The sequence below is a fragment of the Pristiophorus japonicus genome, chromosome 13 (genome assembly GCF_044704955.1).
Source record: "Pristiophorus japonicus isolate sPriJap1 chromosome 13, sPriJap1.hap1, whole genome shotgun sequence".
NCBI lineage: Eukaryota > Metazoa > Chordata > Chondrichthyes > Pristiophoridae > Pristiophorus > Pristiophorus japonicus.
Genome location: NC_091989.1, coordinates 168,871,623 through 168,893,425, shown reverse-complemented (window position 1 = coordinate 168,893,425; position 21,803 = coordinate 168,871,623). Strand labels below are relative to the sequence as shown.

The 21,803-nt window shown below is 43.1% G+C and overlaps 1 protein-coding gene across 1 annotated transcript in view; it reads right to left on the bottom strand.

Annotated features, from left to right (window-relative positions):
* The window catches only part of LOC139278346 (hepatocyte nuclear factor 4-beta-like), a 77,055-nt gene extending 57,197 nt beyond the window's left edge, over nt 1-19,858 (bottom strand). Inside the window, exon 1 of the mRNA XM_070897016.1 lies at nt 19,744-19,858. Coding sequence (XP_070753117.1) covers nt 19,744-19,858 — 115 coding nt within the window. The remainder of the gene's footprint in view (nt 1-19,743) is intronic.
* Nucleotides 19,859-21,803: the final 1,945 nt, after the last annotated feature.

The following is a 21,803-nucleotide window of genomic DNA, read 5'->3' as shown; positions in this document are numbered from 1 at the left end:
AGCTTGGAAAGGATGCATCTGTGGGGTGATCTTATAGAGCTATATAAGATTTGCTTTAAATTAGATTGTGGGAGTAAAACTGGGGGACATAGGTTCAAACGAGTAAAAGGTCACTTTATGACTGATATCAGGAAATTATTCACTCAAAGAGTGATCAACATGTGGAATAAACTTCCAAATAAAGTAATGTAAGCAAAAAGCCGGGAATCAGTTAAGAACGAATTGGATGTTACAAAGGTAGGATCTCTCTGAACAGATCAATTAAGATGAGCTGAATGGCCTTCCTCTTCTGTAATTATCTTGTAATCAGCTAAACATGTTGTATTATATTTTTCACCCTTTTCCTTTCTTTGAGTAACATTCACAAAGCTGAGAAGCTGGGCAGACAGCCAGGTTCCGGGACTCTAATAATGTTATTCTTGAGGCAATTACAAGGAAGTTTGTGAGAGTGGGCTGGGGTGACATTTTCCTTGCCATTTTCCCCTCCTCAGTGTCAGGCAATTCCTGGCCTCTCCAACAAAGCACATGGTGACATGGGTAAGCTTGAGAACGCTGGATGCAACCCAGACCTTCCCTTCCATGACATGGAGAAGCTTAGCACCAATGCATCGTGGCAGTTTCAAGGTACCTTAATATGTTTTGATATACAAATATATTTCATTAAATGCTGGCAAACACTGTAGTTCTGCTCTAGAGAAAGATTAAAATATTAGAAGCTCCATCAGTTCGTACTGTGTAATTGTAATACATATTATGCATATCCAAATAATATTTTTGTATAAAACACTCAATGAGCATTTCATTTCATATACATGTCTGGGGCTGTGTTAAGATGTTAAGCTGTAATTTAATAGGGATGGGACTAAAAATACTGTATGAAATGACACAGCTGTTAAATTTTCAGCATAACTCATTAAATTAGTGTTTTATTGGTAACACACGATCAGCCCTAAATAATTGCAGATTACACTTCAATGTCAGCTTTATCTTTGTATTGGTCTTTGTACTGTCAAAAGTAGTTATTTTCACACAGGGAACACAATAATATTTAATGCTAAGTGTAGAAAACCCCAGAACATTTTCCAAACTACAGAAAATTTCTACAAACAATTGCAAAATCAGGGGAAAAACTGCTGAATTTAAGAGCTAATCAAAAGTATGTCACTTGATTCTTAGATCATTTTCTGTTTGGCTTCTTATGATTCCATTATTCGGATAGTAATGGGTAGAGCATCCAGCTGATCTCTGGATCCCATTTCTCTTGGTTTGGAAAATGTAAATCAGACACCGAAATGTAGAAATGACTGTACATGTGACATTTGGGCTTAGGCTCAGTTGGTGGCATTCTTAACTCAGAAGGTTATGGGGTTCAAACCCTATTCGAGACCTATAACATATCAAATTGAGCTAGCTCTTCAGTGCAGCATTGTTGCCTGAATGAGTGCAGCTCCAACAACATTCAAGAAGCTCGGCACCATCCAGAACAAAGCAGCCCGCTTGATTGGCACTTCATCCACTATCCTAAACATTCACTCCCACCACCACCAACGCACCATGGCTGCAGTGTGTTCCATCTACAAGATGCACTGCAGCAACTTGCCAAAGCTTCGTTGACTGCACCTCCCAAATCTACAACCTTTACCGCCTAGAAGGGCAAGGGCAGTAGGAGCATGGGAACACCATCGCCTCCAACTTTCCCTCCAGTCACACACCATCCTGACTTGGAAATATATGGCTGTTCCTTCATCGTCTCTGGGTCAAAATTTTGGAACTCACTCCCTAATAGCACTGTGGGAGTATCTTCATCATAAGGACTGCAGCGGTTCAAGAAGGTGGATCACCACATCCTTCTGAAGGCCAATTAGGGATGGGCAATAAATGCTGGCCTTGCCAGCGACGCCCAGGAATGAAAAAAAAAAGATGCCGTCCATCAGATCAGACATTGTCTACCTGTTTCAGTGGTTCAAGTGAATATTAATGATCCCATGACACTATTGGAAGAACGGAGATGTTCTGGCCAAAAATTCTTTCCTCAGTCAAAAACAGATTAACTGGTCATTCATATTTTATGAAAAGAACTTACATTTATATCAGCACCTTTTACATCTATAGGGCATCCAAAGAACTTCACGGTCAATGAAGTATTTTTCTGGTGTAGTAACTGTTGCAATGCAGGGAAACATGGCTGCCAATTTACATGCAGAAATGAAATAAAGACCAGATAAGCTGTTTTAGTGGGGTTGATTGAGGGATAAACGTTGGCCAAGTTCCACCTCTCCTCACTCCGTTTTCTTTGTCAAATATTGCGATGGGATCTCTTACTTCAACCTGGGAGGACAGACAGGGCCACAGTTTAACATCTCTTCAAAAAGTCAGCACCTCTGACAATGTATCACTCCCTCATTACTTTACTGAGTATCAACTTAGATCATGGCCCGGAATTTGGGGTTGTAATTACAGCGAAACTGTCGGCGCTTGTCGTCATTACCGTGTGAAACTGACAGCAACTTCTGGCGTCGGCACATGCACAGGTAAAAGTGGAAATCCATATGTTGATCTCAGTGATACCCTACATCTCCATAGGGTGTACTGTTACAGTCTTCACAGATGTTTTTATTTCAGCAGATAATGAAAGCTTTGTTTGATCCTAGTTAACTTAAGATACTGCAACAAAAACGTATGCAATTCATTTTGCTCCGCATTGGATCTCTAAGAGATTAAGAGGACGATTTCTTACAGCACAGACACACAAACACCTGCATGAGTAGTCCAGCTTAATCCTGATAAACATTTAACTAGTTTGCCAACAAATGGTAGACTTGGATCAGCAGTTCTATTCGTTGCAAATAAAATTAAGTAATTTTCTGCCACCACAGCCCATATAATCAATCAATGATCAATTCAGCTTCAGCAAAAAAACAACACGTGTCACTAAGCAGAAACATGCACTCACACCACAGTGATTAGATGATCAAAATGCCTTGGCTCCCACAGATTAGATTGATAGTAGATTTAATTATAGAAAGTTGAACACTGAAAAATTTGTCATTGGGGAACACTTTATGCTTGGATCAGAACATCATCATTAATTGTTTTTCTTGGATAAGTAGTTCCAGATAATTGGAGTGAACAGGAGTGATTTGACATTAATATTCAGTGAAATATGTATTAATTTGGAGCCAAGTGTCTTAGAACTGGCATCATGAAGTTTGGAGCAGAGAAAAATGAAAATAGGAGTTTGACTTATCACCGAATGTTCCATTTGGAGTGTTTTCTTACTGTTGGGATAGGTCTTTGAAACCATCTCTCCAAGAGTGATGAGCCCAGGGAACATGACTCGTTACAAGTGTGTGTAAATTCTGCCTAACTGGTTTTACCAACAGGGATCCTATATTTAGCACCTGAAGAATCACTGGAGGCCATTCAGGCTAATGTTCCTGTACTGGAGATTAACATATTACCTGATCTCCTGCAGTGTTGTCATGGAAAATAAAGTTTCTCACTTTTGCTGCAATTGTCTTTTGTTTGTGCTCACTTTCTAATTCTTTCTGCCTGCTTGTCTCTGTCTCACACTCTTTTTCTCTTTCTGTATGCCTCTTACAAAGATTTTCCATGTATACACAATTGGCAATGTACCTCAGCCAATGGCAGTAAATCAGAAATTGGGGGACTGGATCTTGGTACCGGAACTATTGTGACACTCCCAGCCCGTACTCCAAAAATTGTCTCCTTTCTCTGTTTGTCATTACTGTGTTTGTCTCCAACTCTTGTTCTCATTCTTTCTGCCTCCCGCTCTGTATGTCTCTCATTTCATGCCTCCTCTCTTCTGTATATCTCACATTCCCTCTGTACACCTCTTCGACATGGGCTTTGCTAATTTAATTTCATTAATTTGTAATCTGTAGGGTTTTTTAAAGTCTAGTGCCTGAGGCACAATAGGAACATAGAAACATAGGAACAGGAGTAGGCCATTCAGCCCCCCGAGCCTGCTCCACCAATCAATGAGATCATGGCTGATCTGTGACCTAACTCTTTGGCTTTTTTCCCATATCCCTTAAAACCTTTAGTTAACAGAATCTATCAATCTCCAATTTAAAATTAACAATTGACCGAGCATCAATTGCTGTTTGCGGAAGAGTGTTCCAAACTTCTACAATTCTTTGTGTGTAGAAGTGTTTCCTAATTTCACTCCTGAAAGGTCTGGCTCTAATTTTTAGACTATGCCCCCTAGTCCTAGAATCCCCAACCAGCGGAAATAGTTTCTCTCTAGCTACCCTATAGTGTCTGTCAACATGTCAGAGATGAGTACTGAGCCATATTGTAGGGTAGATTGAGGGTGGTAGGGCTTTGTATTAGACCCCAGAAAGGAGAAACTATCTTGGATGTGGGTGAGAAAGAAACTGAGAGTCAGAGAAACATGGCCTAGGAAGGCTGGAGCCTGGGATGTGCATCTGCTAAGTGCCAGATAATCTTCCTGTTACTGCCACAATAGATCTAAACCCAAGGACCAGTCCCCCAATCTTTTTCCCCACCATATCATATGATATCATTGGATATATTCAAGAGGGAGTTAGATGTGGCCCTTACAGCTAAAGGGATCAAGGAGTATGGAAAAAAAGCAGGAAATGGTACTGAGGGAATGATCAGCCATAATCTTATTGAATGGTGGTGCAGGCTCGAGGGGCCGAATGGCCTATTCCTGCACCTATTTTCTATGTTTCTATGTTTCTATGATATATCACCCAAGTGGTCATTCTATATGAATGTGAGTTTCGACAGTGAATGTTAGCAGACTGTTCAATGTGGATACTATCATGACTGAGCCTGATCCTATCCTGACCTTCATTTCTACGCTTTTATCAGAGAGATCAGATAGAGGAATAGCCCCAATTTTTCTCTTGCCTTGGCTAAGTATTCTGAGGCTAATTGTAGGTCTCCTACTGCAGGCTCAACCAAGATCCTCCAACTTACCACAGAATACATTTATTCACTGAGCTGTCAGGGCAGCTCTAGAAGAGTACTAATTGCTGTAAAACCGGTATGTTTTTGACCTATAAAAATATTCTTTTAATGCAGCCAGAACTGTCTTGCATATTTCAAATGATTCACTTATTCTTCTCATTGTGTCTAAAAATAATTGGATTTACAATGTGTCATTCATTTTATCAAAATAACTTACGATAATGAAGAATGAAGCACAAAATATTCCCTAATTAATCACAAACAGCAAATGTTTCTAGAAAATATTGAGACCCAATTTCACTGGTTGTGAATCATTCTGGATCAAAACTTTGTTTGAAATAGTTCATTATTCATCTGGTTTATCTAAATTCCAGGCTAGTTTTTCCAACTGCCAATCTTTTTGGTCAATGCTTCAAAATTAAGCCTCTCCTCAATTAGAACTCAGTATTTTACTAAGAACCTTCAGACAACATACCAATTCAGAATTTATATTTTGTACGTATACAATCTCGCACTTACTCTCCTGCAAACTGACATTGCTCTACCATTTTGTCTGCTCCCAATCACTGGGCAATAAGTTAAGAGGCTGTTTCACACAGCTCTGTCTCTTGTTTTTAAATGTCAGTTGGAGGTCTCCTTCCCTCAACCCAACCCCTGCCACTTAATCTTTTTCTCTAGAAAAACTAGTCCTAGTAGAGCTTTTATCCGATGATTTATAAATGCAAACTTTACCGAATCAGATATCCCAGGGCAAGTTGTATGGTCTACTGTCGCAGAGGATCTGATACAATTTGATTCAAAGATAAGTTGTGTTGGTGGTGAAAGATTTTACAATCATTTTATAGCATCTAAGATGAGTACAAATGCTAGTTATACACTGGCAAGGGATCACTGGTGGGATACTACAAGAGTATGTGCTGGAGCCATTGCTGTTTACAGTGTTTGTAGATGGTACCAAACTTGGGGGTTCTAACAATAGAAAAGAGGGAAGCCAAACATAAAAAAGATTGGGATAGGTTGGAAAGGTGGATTGTGGAGCCAAAAATAGTATTTAATGTGGATAAAGATAGGTAATGAGAGTAGGAAAGGCAAGTAAACAGTCAAAATATATGGCTGGATTTTGTGAGGCCCTGCTGGCAACTGCTGCAAATCCAGAAACCTGAGGTTGCATGGCCAATTCTCAGTGCACCCCATTTGTGAGGTGTAACTTTAAGAGGTGATGGGAGCTGGCCATGAGCCTCATTTAGATGAGGGTCGCATGCCAAATTTCATAAGTTTTGGTGAGACTCCGTCCACCATGTTAGCCTCATTCATAAAAACTGGATAGTTCAATATACAAAACATAGAGAGAAGCAGAGACAGGCCTGTATGTATTGGGTGGGAGGAATAGAGAAGAATTGATTGGTCCTAATTGCTGTCTGCATGGAGGGAGGGAAAGTAAGGAAGAGCAGAGGAGATTTGGTCGATCAATGAGTTCTAATTGCTGTCTGGAATGAGTTCTTTAGAAGCAGAGCTGGACCTAGGAAGCCTCTCCCCCATCCTGGTTGAACAAAGGAGAAGGTTTTTTTTCCTCCATGAGAATTTTCAGGTCTCCCCCTGACAGACAATTAACAAGCCTTTGCAACACCCTCATTTCTTTCTGCTCCCCTGTCTATTACTCCTGCCCCTCAATATCTCCAAAACACCTCTTTCTGTTCTGTGCAGCCACAATGAGATATTAAGTGATTAAATGTGATAGTAATACAGGTCTGGGCACATGTGCTATTAAGCAATCTGTGACTGATGTAACAAAGTGACTTGCTTGCAGAGCAGCACTTGCTGTAGTGTCTGAAAGTGAAGTATTTGGCTGATCAAACTGACATGTATTTGTGTTTACCTTAATAGAATGTTACTTTTTAGTGCAAATGTGCCCTGAACTCCATCCAATTTTGATGGTGAGAGGAATGGAGCACAAGAGAGATTGGGAAATGTTGGTGTTCAGAGGGACCTGCCGTTTGGGGAAGAGTGTTCCAAACTTCTACCACCCTTTGTATGTAGAAGTATTTCCTAATTTCACTCCTGAAAGGTCTGGCTCTAATATTTAGACTATGCCACCTATTACCATCTGGTATGCAATACAGACCAATTTATGAATACAATGATCATTTTAACACTAAATTCTACAATGGTGCAGTGTGAGGAACACAATATTTGTGTCCATTGTCAAATCATGGAATATCTGTTATATTTTTTCTGTGGAAATTTAAATAGATAGAGTATATATGTCAAATAAAATATTGACTCTCAGCTATTTGTAACTAGGAAGAGTTCCTTTGGGGCTTAAATTCCTTTGAGGCCTAAATCTATTAGCACCCCAAACTTTGCGCAATTCTGGAGACGCACAGTGTGGCGGAACAGAGGCGGCCAAGATTTGTCCTCGTGCCTCATCAGAATAAATCTGGCGAGCTGTGGGATGCCAATCAGGGCCTTAAGACCATCAGCCTGTGCCAAGGCCCAGAGTATGTCTGGGCGAGTGGAGAAGTTATTGAGAGGGGGGCGAGAGGGGGGCGAGAGTTGCTTGCAGTTGTCTTGTGCATATGAGGTCACACCGGTGGTATGCCATCTCAGAGTATTTACTCCAAGTTGTGTATTGAGCACGGGCAGTTTGTTTCATCTCTAACTCAGTCAGGATGCAGAAGCTTTGTTGTGATGATAATTGAAGACCGCAAAAAGTGACACCACAAATCCTGGCCAGAATCGAGAGGATTGGGTAATCACCCATCAATCACGCATGGGGACTGAACTGCTGTAAGTGGCTGGAATTGATGTCATGCGCACAATTTGTATTCTGTAACTATCCTCCACTCACTGCATCTTTCTGGAGAAATAATCCTGTTTTTAATCTGGAAATTTAACAATAATTTTGTCATGAGTTCGATTTCAGTAGTGCGTAGAGACTCTGAGGACCAGTGGACATGGTGTATTTGGATTTTCAGAAGGCATTCGATAAGGTGCCACACAGGAGGTTACTAAACAAAATTAGGGCTCATGGGATTGGGGGTAATATACTAGCATGGATTGAGGATTGGGTACGGACAGAAAACAGAGTAGGAATAAACGGGTCATTTTCAGGTTGGGGGGATGTAACTAGTGGGGTACCGCAAGGATCAATGTTTGGGCCTCAGCTATTCACAATCTATGTCAATGATTTGGATGAGGGGACCAAATGTAATATATCCAAGTTTGCTGATGATACAAAGCTAGGTGGGAATGTAAGTTGTGAGGAGGATGCAAAGAGACTTCAAGGGGATATAGACAGGCTAACTGAGTGGGCAAGAACATGGCAAATGGAATATAATGTGGAAAAATGTGAAGTTATCCACTTTGGTAGGAAAAGTAGAAAAGCAGAGTATTTTTTAAATGGTGAGAGATTGGGAAATGTTGGTGTTCAGAGGGACCTGGGTGTCCTTGTACATGAATCACTGAAAGTTAACATGCAGGTACAGCAAGCAATTAAGAAAGCAAATTGTATATTAGCCTTTATTACAAGAGGAATTGAGTATAAGAGTAAAGATGTCTTACTGCAATTATATAGGACCCTGGTGAGACCACACCTGGAGTATTGTGTACAGTTTTGGTCTCCTTACCTAAGGAAGGATATACTTGCCATAGAGGGAGTGCAACGAAGGTTCACCAGACTGATTCCTTGGATAGGGGCATTGTCCTAGCAGGAGAGATTGAGTATATTAGGCTTATCTTTTCTAGAGTTCAGAAGAATGAGAGGTGATCTCATTAAAACCTAAAAAATTATTACAGGGCTTGCAGGGTAGATACCGAGAGGATGTTGCCTCTGGCTGAGGAATCTAGAACCAGGGGTCGACCATTTACTTCACTCAGAGGGTGGCGAATTTTTGGAATTCTCTACCCCAGAGGGCAGTGGAGGCTCAGTCTTTGAATATATTCACAACAGAGATCAATAGATTTTTGGATATTAGCGGAATCGAGGGATAAGGGGATAGTGCAGGAAAGTGGTGTTGAGGTAGAAGATCAGCCATGATCTCATTGAATGACAGAGCTGGCTCGAGTGGCCGAATGGCCTACTACTGCTCCTATTTCTTATGTTCTTATGTTCTTAAATAGACTGTTGTTTGCTGTAAAATCGGCTCTGTTTGCTGTAAGTCCCGTCGTAACTCTCGGCCAATCTCAAACTCGCTGACACAGTGGAGTTCGGAGAGGCGGGAGCAGCGTTGGAGAGGCAGGCCTATAAAAGGCCCAACGTGGCAGCAGTTTGGGGAGTTTGGAGAAGCGGGAGCAGCGTTGGAGGCAGGCCTATAAAAGGCCCAACGCGGCGGCAGTTCAGGGAGTTCTGAGAGGCAGGAGCAGCGTTGGAGAGGCAGGCCTATAAAAGGCCCAACACGTTGGCAGTTTGGGGAGTTCGGAGAGACATGAGCAGCTTTGGAGAGGCCAGCCGGTGCAGCTACAGCAGGGAGGCAAAAAAGAAGTAGAAAGAAATCAAAAGGTGACATCACAGCCAAGGGGGTAAGTGATTGGCTGGTGATTGGTGAGTAGTTTTTCTTTTTCTTTTATCAGTAAGTAATCTTTTAACATCGTTGTTGCCCAATTAGGTAAATCTAATGGTTAAGTCATGGCAGGACAGCTCGGACACGTGTTATGCTCCTCCTGTACTATGTGGGAACTCAAGGACGCTTCCGGTGTCCCTGACGACTACGTGTGCGGGAAGTGTATCTGCCTCCAGCTCCTGACAGACTGCATTGCGGCACTGGAGCTGCAGGTGGATTCACTCTGGAGCATCTACGAAGCTGAGAATGATGTGAATAGCACGTTTAGCGAGTTGGTCTTACCGCAGGTAAAGGGTACACTGCCAGATAGTGAATGGAAGACTAACAGGAAAAGCAGTGCAGGGAAGGTAGTGCAGGGGTCTCCTGTGGTCATCCCCCTGCAAAACAGATACACCGCTTTGAGTACTGCTGAGGGGGATGACTCATCAGGGGAGAGCAGCAGCAGCCAAGTTCATGGCACCGTGGCTGGCTCTGCTGCACAGGAGGGCAGGAAAAAGAGTGGAGAGCGATAGTGATAGGGGATTCAATTGTAAGGGGAATAGATAGGTGTTTCTGCGGCCGCAATCGAGACTCCAGGATGGTATGTTGCCTCCCTGGTGCAAGGGTCAAGGATGTCTCGGAGCGGGTGCAGGACATTCTGAAAAGGGAGGGTGAACAGCCAGTTGTCGTGGTGCATATAGGTACCAAAGATATAGGTAAAAAATGGGATGTGGTCCTACGAGACGAATTTAGACAGCTAGGAGTTAAGTTAAAAAGTAGGACCTCAAAAGTAGTAATCTTAGGATTGCTACCAGTGCCACGTGCTCGTCAAAGTAGGAATCGTAGGATAGCTCAGATGAATATGTGGCTTGAGCAATGGTGCATAAGGGAGGGATTCAAATTCCTGGGGCATTGGAACCGGTTCTGGGGGAGGTGGGACCAGTACAAACCGGACGGTCTGCACCTGGGCAGGACGGAACCAATGTCCGAGGGGGAGTGTTTGCTAGTGCTGTTGCGGAGGAGTTAAACTAATATGGCAGAGGGATGGGAACCTATGCAGGGAGACAGCGGGAAATAGAATGGAGTCAGAAGCAAAAGATAGAAAGGAGAATAGTAAAAGTGGAGGGCAGAGAAACCCAAGGCAAAAAACAAAAAGGGCCACATTACAGCAAAATTCCAAAGGGGCAAAGTGTGTTAAAAAGACAAGCCTGAAGGCTCTGTGCCTCAATGCGAGGAGTATTTGGAATAAGGTGGATGAATTAACTGCGCAGATAGCAGTTAACGGATATGATGTGATTGGCATCACCGAGACATGGCTCCAGGGGGACCAAGGCTGGGAACTGAACATCCAAGGTTATTCAGAATTTAGGAAGGATAGACAGAAAGGAAAAGGAGGTGGGGTGGTGTTGCTGATTAAAGAAGAAATCAATGCAATTGTAAGGAAGGACATTAGCTTGGATGATGTGGAATCGGTATGGGTGGAGCTACGGAATACCAAAGGGTAGAAAACGCTCGTGGGAGTTGTGTACAGGCCACCAAATAGTAGTGGTGAGGTTGGGGACAGTATCAAACAAGAAATAAGGGAGGTGTGCAATAAAGGTACAGCAGTAATCATGGGCGACTTTAATCTACATATTGATTGGACGAACCTAACTGGTAGCAATGCGATGGAGGAGGATTTCCTGGAGTGTATTAGGGATGGTTTTCTAGACCAATATGTCGAGGAACCAACCAGAGAGCTGGCCATCCTAGACTGGGTGATGTGTAATGAGAAGGGACTAATTAGCAATCTTGTTGTGCAAGGCCCCTTGGGGAAGAGTGACCATAATATGGTGGAATTCCTTATTAAGCTGGAGAGTGACAAAGTTAATTCAGAAACTAGGGTCCTGAACTTAAGGAAAGGTAACTTCGACGGTATGAGGCATGAATTGGCTAGAATAGACTGGCAAAGGATACTTAAGGGTTGACGGTGGATAAGCAATGGAAAACATTTAAAGATCACATGGATGAACTTCAGCAATTGTACATCCCTGTCTGGAGTAAAAATAAAACGGGGAAGGTGGCTCAACCATGGCTAACAAGGGAAATTAAGGAAAGCCAAGGAAGAGGCATATAAATTGGCTAAAAAAAAGCAACAAACCTGAGGACTGGGAGAAATTTAGAATTCAACAGAGGAGGACTAAGGGTTTAATAAGAGGGGGAAAAATAGAGTACGAGAGGAAGCTAGCACTAGCAGGGAACATAAAAACTGACTGCAAAAGCTTCTATAAATATGTGATGAGAAAAAGTTTAGTAAAGACAAATGTAGGTCCCTTGCTGTCGGATTCAGGTGAATTTATAATGGGGAACAAAGAAATGGCAGACCAATTAAACCAATACTTTGGTTCTGTCTTCACGAAGGAAGACACAAATAACCTTCCGAATGTACTAGGAGCAGTGGGTCTAGTGAGAAGGAGAAACTGAAGGATATCCTTATTAGGCGGGAAATTGTGTTCGGGAAATTGATGGGATTGAAGGCCGATAAATCCCCAGGGCCTGATAGTCTGCATCCCAGAGTACTTAAGGAAGTGGTCCTAGAAACTGTGGATGCATTGGTGATCATTTTCCAATAGTCTATCGACTCTGGATCAGTTCCTATGGACTGGAGGGTAGCTAATGTAACACCACTTTTAAAAAAAAGGAGGGAGAGAGAAAACGGGTAATTAGAGACCAGTTAACCTGACATCAGTAGTGGGGAAAATGTTGGAATCAATCATTAAGGATGAAATAGCAGCGCATTTGGAAAGCAGTGACAGGATCGGACCAAGTCAGCGACATTCTTGCTATTGAAGGAGTGCAGCGAAGGTTCACCAGACTGATTCCAGGGATGGCTGGAATGTCATATGAGGAGAAACTGGATCAACTGGGCCTTTAATCACTAGAGTTTAGAAGGATGAGAGGGGATCTCATAGAAACGCATAAGATTCTGACGGGACTGGATAGGTTAGATGCGGGAAGAATGTTCCTGATGTTGTGGAAGTCCAGAACCAGGCGACATAGTCTTAGGATAAGGGGTAGGCCATTTAAGACTGAGATGAGCAGAACTTCTTCACACAGAGAGTTGTTAACCTGTGGAATTCCATGCCGCAGAGAGTTGTTGATGCCAATTCATTGGATATATTCAAGAGGGAGTTAGATATGGCCCTTACAGCTCAAAGGATCAAGGTGTATGGAGAGAAAGCAGGAAAGAGGTATTGTGGGAATGATCAGCCATGATCTTATTGAATGGTGGTGCTGGCTCAAAGGGCCAAATGGCCTACTCCTGCACCTATTTTCTATGTTTCTAAACTGCAGCCACATTGCACCGGTGGTGGAAGGAGTGGATGTTTAAGGTGGTGATTGGCCTGCCGATCAAGTGGGCTGCTTTGTCCTGGATGGTGTCGAGCTTCTTCACTGATGTTGCAACTGTACCCAGCGAGGCAAGTGGACAGTATTCATCACACTCCTGACTTGTGCCTTGTAGGTGGTGGAGTGGCTTCAGGAGGTGAGCCACTCTGTAGAAATCACAGCCTGTGACCTGCTCTAGTAGCCAGGGCATTTATGTGGCTGGTCCAGTTGAGTTTCTGGCTAATGGCGTGCTGCTTTGTCCTGGATGGTGTCGAGGTCTTGCTGAATACGAGCATGGACTGCTTCATTATCTGAGGAATTGCGAATGGAAATGAACACTTTGCAATAATCTGCGAACAGCCTCACTTCCGACCTTGTGATGGAGGGAAGGTCATTGCTGAAACAGTAGGAGTTAGATATGGCCCTTATGGCTAAGGGGATCAAGGGATATGGAGAAAAGCAGGAAAGGGGTACTGAAGGAATGATCAGCCATGATCTTATTGAATGGCAGTGCAGGCTCGAACAGCTGAATGGCCTACTCCTGCTCCTATTTTCTATGTTTCTATGTTTCTAATACTCACTACGATAATTGAATTAGTGGTCCATGAATAACTATTTGTAATGAAATATTAGCATTGATTGTTATTGCTGGAAAACGAAGCTTGTGAGTTTGGATACTGAGAAGGAGGTAAATATTGGCACGGGAAATCAACGGGATCCGATCCCAGAGTTTATGTCTTAGTTCACAGCGACCGGTGCCCTTCAGCGCTGACCCCTCTGGATTGGCAGGGTAAGTGGGCGAGCACCTCATTTGTATGTGGCTGACATCTCCAGCACCTGTCTGTGGCATGGAACTGGAAAATCTGGCAACTGTCTGCCATTTGGAGGCGGAGCAGGTTGCCCAGGGCTCAGCCGTGTCCCCTTCAAGGAACTAAAACAAAATCCATTCTTTGTGGGTGAAAACAAATGGCATAGCCTGGATCTTTCCAATGGGGCCCACCTGAATCCACCTAGAAGCTGATAGCCCTCATCTCACTGTGTGTACAAGCTTCCAGTACTATACCAGGTCATGAATGAGCCAGAGAAGAGGCAACTCTCCCCTATTGATATTTGTGTTCGAAGGGGCAAGCTCCTTACAGAGATGCAGAATTCTCCTCAGAAATATCTCTCCAGTGTTTTTCCTTCTAATAATGCAGGGACAGCGGACCACCACATAATGAAGACATCAAAGTTGCTTCCTGGATAAGGGAAACTTAACCACTGAGTGCAGACTGTTTGTGCTCATGGAGCCATAGATTTTCACAATAGCTACCTGACCTTGAAAGAGCCCTGCCACTCAGAAACCTTCCAAATGAAAAGTGATCAAGGTGTTGACATTTAGGGCCCAATATTGGTGGCCTTACCGCCCACTGCCACCTGCTACTGCCGACTGCCGCCGAGTTTTGCCTCCGGTTTCCTCACTCTCCCAGTTTCCACTTGGACTGGAGCAGGCGGGAGGGGAGTACCGCCGAGAACCACCCGCTGATGTCCTCTGGCTACCAAGTAGCGCAAGTGGCCTCCCGCCTGCCGAGATGCCAGATTGGTGCGGGCAGGAATCGCCACCAGCAGGGGGAAGGACCATTGCATGGAGGCTGTTCTAAGGTAGGTACGAAGAAGGAAATAAAAGGTTAGAGAAAATATTTCAAATGTTTTTTTTTTACAGACTTACCTGAATGGAGTCCTCTGAAGGTGTTCCGGTGTTTTTTCTTGTTTACTATGATTTTTATTTGCAGGTCTTCCACCCTCCCTGGGCTCGACTCCATCCTCAGCGGCACTTAGGCGGCAAGAGCCTTTGCTACCGAGATTGAGAGCTCCCGTCCGTTGCCACCCAGATTGACGGTGTAAGCCATTGTTTGGCCGCCAGGCAGTACTGCCGCCTCTTTTAGAGGAATCTTCCAGGCAAAGTACCGCCCAGTCTCTCGGCGGCCATCGGCGGTCCTTTGGGAGGCATTTGAACGGGCCTTCGTCTTCATCGATTTCAGACCCTTACAAACATAGTATTTGTCACTTGCTTGATATAGGTGTGCACTGCAGACTATCTGATTTGGCAGATGGATAGGATCTGTGGTGGCTTGGCACGATCTTATAGTATGAAAACTTCAAGCCATGGAAAGCTTTCCTTCTACAGAGTGAAGAGCCAGACTAATTTTAGATGTTTTCTGCAAATCATTCCTCAACAGGGGGTACAGCTCTGTGACAGCTTCTTGTGAGGTGGAGACAGTGAAGGCTGGTCTCCTTTGACACGTCCAGGTATGTGTGGAGGGACCTACAAGCGTTGGCCTCAGAGACATTCCATGGGCATTTGCTCATCCCCGGTGCTCTCTGCTTTCTCATGCAAGTCATTTTGCATAGTGGGAAACTCCAAAATCAATCCCCATGTTCATCACCTAGTATGGTGCAATTTAAATGGCAGCAGTAACCAAGATTAATGAAGAAAAGTGTTTGCAGGAAAATAATATATAAATGCTGGACTACCCAGCGAAAACATTGAGCACTGCTCATAGAGGAAATTCACAGGTAGCATACAAGATATGCACGCTGTTACACAGAAAGCTTTGGCCTGGATACCTAACTTAGATATTGACATTTGATTTGCTTTGCTACTACTATACGAAAGAAGAAGACTTGAGTTGGCCAGGTCCCAGGGTTACTATTATGGCCATTTAAAATTGGCAAGTTAATGTCTAGGGGTGGGGGGCACGGGAGTAGAGGCTCCTGAAAAAATTTAGGCCCTGAAAATCCACTGGGCCATTTTCACTACTGTTGCACCCTGGAGGTGAGACTTCAATCCACCAATCCTATCCAGTACTGACCCTGCTGGAAATGACAGAGTTAGCTCATTCATTGGCATTTCAGTCATGCAAATTCCATGAAACGTGTAAGTATTGTACTGGGCGACTTGGAAATAGAAGCGCAGCTTTTAAAAAGCCAAGAGTAGCTGAAGATTACAGTGGCAAGCTGGAGGAACAGCAGGTAAGTAGGAAAGTGTTTGGCACAGTGATTTGACTCAGGTATCTGTGGCGGATGGCTCGTGTGTGATTTTTGTGGCACTATAAAGCAGGTATTCAAGTGGAGGATCCAACAGCGGTATCCAAAGAGGGGAGAATGGCACTACAAGGAAGCAGAAAGGATAGCACATGATTTCAATAAGACCAACCTTCAGACACAATGCAAGAAAAGAGAGAAAGACTTGGGTGCTCATGGGTAGAAACCTCCGAAAAATGCCTCAAGTGCCATGTGGAAGGAGGTGGCAGTGGCTCTGATGAAAGCAGCAAGCTAACAGACTGATCACTGTCTCTGTTCCACCCTGGGCAGCCTGGGGCACCTATATATTGTTCACTCTCTAAAATTAAAAGTTGCCCTGCATATTAACCTATGGTTGAGAGTGTCACTAATTCTGGATCGTACAATGTGTGTCACCACCTCCCCATCTGTGAACAGTAATTACTTGCATGTAAAACTTTACAACCTCTTCCCCACTTTAACATACCAGCACACTTCTTACATCAGCTATCTGATGCCAACTTGGAGACAACCCTCACACACTAGCACACAGCTAATTCCCTCAATCTCGTTACTGGAGAAATCTGTGAAAAGGAGACTGGAGGGGCATTCTGGAGATCAGAGGGGTGACCTCTTATGAGAACAGGCATGGAACTGCAAGGGACGCACTTGGTGCGAGCCATGGGAGATGGTGAGATCGATGAGACAGTACAGGCAGCAGGTTAGTAAGTGCAGACTTGCACAGTCACCAAGGCTTCCATACCCTTCTCTGTCTCCTTACTCCAAAGAGAGTTATCCTCAGCCATTCTCAGCTTCTACCATCCTTTTGCAGATCAATTACAACAATGGAAGATAGATGATGATGAACTCGAAGATGATGAGGAGGAGGAGTAAGAGGGCAATTGGATTCTTTCTAATGTAGTGTGAAGATGACCATGAGGATATTGAAGACTAGGGAAAACAGGAGACCTAGGTTCCAAGATCCTGCCCCTTTCTCCTATGCCCCAGCCTCCTTTATAGTGTGATATATTCTTTACAACATCACAAACACACACAAACTCAAGATGGCGCGACAGGAACTTGTCAAGTGACCTCATCACATGATCCTTTTATTTTATATATATCATCAGTTGCATTACCACAGTAGTCCACTAGGGGGAGCTCTATATTACACCTGTTTTCTGTCACAAGCCAGTTCAGAAACTTTCACCCGGCGGGGAAATTAGATATTGTCAATGAGGATATGGCACCAGATGATTCGCAGAGCTCAAAGGAGCCGGAGGATGGTGGAGAATGTGGGGAATGTGCCACCTTCCTAGTTGAGACTTAGGGGAAGGCAGTCTATGGCTCTCTTTTCCTGCACTGTTCCTTGTTCTTCATTGTAATAAAATACAAGGGAGTGCCTACTGGGAATCCTATACCAGTTACATAGAACCTTTTACTATGTGGGGCGGGCAAAGTTTCCTGGTGATCTCGGATGCCAGCTCAAACCAGGTGTAAGGCAGAAAACATCTCAGATCATCGGAACCAGAGTAGGCCACTCAGCCCCTCGAACATGTTCTATCATTCACTAAGGTCATGGCTGATCTGTTTCCTAACTTCATTCACCTGCCTTGGCTCCATATCCCTAATATCCTTGGCTAGCAAAATCTATCAATCTCAGATTTAACATTACTAATTGAACTAGCATCTACTGCTTTTTGTGGGAGAGCGTTCTACATGTCTATCACCCTTTGCATGAAAAAGTGTTTGCTAACTTCTCTCCTGAATGGCCTGGCTCTGATTTTAATGTTATGTCCCCTTGTACTAGACTCCCCACCAGCAGAAAATGTTTCTCTCTATCAATTCCTTTCAAGATCCTAAAAACCTCAATCAAATCATCCCTTAACCTTCCTTATTCTGGGGAATGCAAGCCTAGTTTATGTCATCGCTCCTCCTAATTTAACCCTCGCAGCCCTCGTAACATTCTGGTGAATCTGTGCTGCTTCCAAGGCCAATATATCCATTAAAAGTTCTTCTCTAACTCTGGCAATCTCTTAGGCTGCAGGCTTCAAAGTACACCTCATTTATTTCAACCTAAGTTACCCTTGGTCATTGAAATGACTAGTCACAGGATCTGCCGACTCCGATGCCATTGCTACTGACAATACAAAGGGGCTTGCCACTGCTTCAGTAAGTGCAGACAGATAAGGCCCCAGATTGTCTTGGACACTACAGCACAGCCATTATAGGGCAGAAACCCAGCAAAAACGAGCCCTGCTCCAAAGTCTATCTACAATAACTGCTGGGTACACTCACTTTAAAGCAGAATCTTGCGAAAAACAGCTCGTTAATTTGAAACCATGAGATCCACTTTTCCTCTCATTTGATTAATTTTCAGGTGTGTTCTGCTTAGTTGAGCCAGACACTGAGCGGCCTAGCCGGTGATCCTGGAGGTGCATTTGAGGCCCACCCAGATCACATCTTTCCACCCCTTCACCCCGCCATCCATCCAACGCCGACCTGTTTTGTATTCTTCGGCATTTGTGACCAGGCAAGACTTGTAACACCTCAATATGTCTCTCTGATGATTGGGACACTCATTGTATAATGCCCCTTTGTATTATCAATTTATCCTGGTACATTTTTTTTTCTCAAACATAAAATAGTACTTGTAAAAATAAAACTCTAAATTTTCCATAAATATCGTTGTAGATCAGATCAGACCGGAGCAGAAAGTCATATAAAGAATGAAGCAATTTGATTGCACAGATTTTATGGTGCACTTTACACAGGAGTTATGTTCTTTTATGTTAATGGCAAAGATTACACAGTTACACAGTTGAGCTTTGGCAGCAGTATAGTTCACACCAGGAAAAGAAAATGGATTCAAAGAGCCTATCAGATTTATTCGTTCCAGTTAAAACGTGTGGCACATTTACTTTAGAATAATAGCACCGAGTGACTCAAAAAGCCATTTAAATCAGTCTCCTGCAAATGTTTGTAATCTAATTTAAAATAAAACACAACCCCTTGTTTAATGATAATTTACTTTGTTTCAGCAAATAAATATATATTTTTTAATCAATAGATTATAAAGAAAAAACAGCTGCTATTCTGACAGACTTCCTGTTATTCATAGTATTGGTATGATGTTAGAGTATAAAACGACACATCTAACAATCTGGTTTCAACACAGGTACTGTAAGCTGCAACCTGGTTAAACTTTAGCTACAAATCAAATAGCCTTCTAGTGACCTAGATACCGTTAACCTTTAAAGCCAAGCTGCAAATTCCTATAAATGTAATACTTTATTCAAAATGCTTTAATACTTCTTTATGTTTCCCTTGTTTTACATGAAAAACAAATGTAGAAATGAAACATGTTTTAGGTATATGTGTTTATTTTTTTTTACCGTGCCACATTCTGTTATCTCATAATCAATAGACCGACATACGTGCAAACCTACTGACAACTTGATGGCAGCTAAAGGTTTGTTGGAGGTTTACTTTTGGTTACATTTTTTAATGAACACAATGAAAAGTTTTTCATGTGCCCTATGTAAATTGATAGACAGAACAATGAAATTTAAATTTACTCATTAAGATTGAGTTGTAAAATTGAAATTCTCAAGTGTTTCGTAGTTCAGTTTTCGTTTTGTTGCTGTCTTTCCAGTTGGAATTTGAATTTGCAAGCGATGTAAGCATAGCTAGCAGAGATTTCCTAATATTTTGTGGTTTATTTTAAAGCAGACGAATTATTAGAGCTAAGTTATTATTCTAGTTAAAGTGCAATCTTAAACACATCAGAGCTCTCCAGTTAAACAAGCAAATTCACTTACCCATCAAAACTCACCGTTATTTGGTGGCAGTACCCTCAGGCTGTCAAACTCAAGCATGGTATAGGACGAATCCAGTGTTTCTGTGTAATCAGGCATATCCATGTCCATCATGGGTTCACAAAGCTTCATTATTATGAGCTGACAACAAAGTAATAGGCCAGCTGTTACAGCTTCAAATAATTATGAAAGGAATGACAAGCACTCTGCCTGTCCACTCCTCCACCAACTGCAGAAGATGCACCACCCCCCCCCCCCCAACAAAGCCCCTACATCTTAAGGTTGAACATAGAAGTTCTGGAAGCCTGACCCTAGTGTTGTACCGGCACTGCCGATACCGTCTTTCTCATAATGTGAGCATATGACACTGATAAGGCCTTGAATGTATTTAGATACCCAACATCCCTGTTTTCATGCGATCCGCTTATCTGTGCTACTGTGTACATAATATAAAAGATGTAATACCTTATTGGTTTTTGCGGCGCCACCCATGCAATTTATTCTTAAACAACCAATAACATTTTAGCATAAGGCAATTCAATAGAACATACATATTTTTAAGTGCAGGTACACTCATTTGAAATGTTGGGTGCCTCTGCAGCATAGTCCTTGGTGTAATAAGATAATAGCAGGGCAGGATTTTCTGCACAGAGAATTCTAGGTCTTGAAGGAGCCATTTGTGTGAGGTACAGATCAGAGTGTAGGGTAAAGTATATTTCCCATGAGGAGAAAAGAAAACTCAGACAGTGATTCAACCCGCTTCAGTGTGATAGACTGCCCAATAGTTGGTTCAAGTGATCGGTCATATGAAAAACTGCCTGTCCTCTTAGTCTGAAAATCTTTATCATTCGTGAAGATTCCACTGCCCCGACGTACAGTTGGTTTGCGACCACAGGCAGCGCATCATACAGGTTTGTGCCCAGTACCCTGGCAGCAGTCACGACTCAGCCATCTTGCGCCAGCCTTCTGTGCATCATTTATTCCAGTCAGGTCATCAAATTACAGGCTGGTTATTGGGCAACAAGGGTTATTCCCTTCTGACATAATGCATAACTCCTGTCAGGAGCCCAGGGACAGCTGGCCTACAACGGGAGCCATGTTGTGACAAGAAACATTATCGAACGAACAATTGGCGTGCCTGGACTGTTCCAGAGGAGCTTTGCAATATACCCCTGAGTGGGTATCCAGATTTGTGGTCATCTGCCGAAAGCTCCATAATTTTGCCATCATGTGGGACCAGCCCTTCATCATCATCATCACCATCATCATCAGAGGCGGTCCCTCGTATCGAGGATGACTTGCTTCCACACCAAAAAGGGATGTGTTCACAGGGTGTTTCAATGAAGGACCCAATATTCCAGATCCTGAACTGCATATTGAAGGGTGGAAGATGCCAGGGCAAGGATTTTTTTAAATGTGTGATGGCCGTTGCACACCAGCCACCACACGGGCTTGACAAAGCTAAGTCCAGTGGCAAGGATTAACCAAGACGAACCAGCCCTTACCATCACCTAGGCAACAAGAAGTGCAGGAGGAGGAACATGAGGAGGAAGAGTAGGAGAGGCGTTGACTACCAGTGCCCTAGCTGCTTGAGCTTTCAGAGCTGTCAGAGAGCAACTCATTGAAGAGCGCTTCACCTGAACTATCCCCCTATCCCCAACACACCAACAGTCCCATGATCTTCACCATTCTCATTCCTACCACCATCCAGTTGCCTTCCTTCCTTGCCCTCACTTCACTACAAATATAAACACCAACTGCAAATGCAGAACAAAAAACAAATTGATCAAACAACTCAAATCCATCTCTGTATAACAATTGAAAGAAATAATTATAAATCACGCTTGTCTAAGCCTTTAGTGCCTATCTTGTATGCTCATTTCCCTATCTTTGCGCTCCTATGAAATGCTTCTCCAATGGCTATAGCTTGGGAGGTGGAAGGCTGCTGAGCTTCCATTGAGGTGGCTGTGATGGATGACCACAAGCAATTGTAGACCTTGAGGGTCAATGGAAAGCAAAACCAGGTATAAAGGGTGGTCAATTCACTGCTGTTCATTTAGTGCCGCCGGCAAAGTTG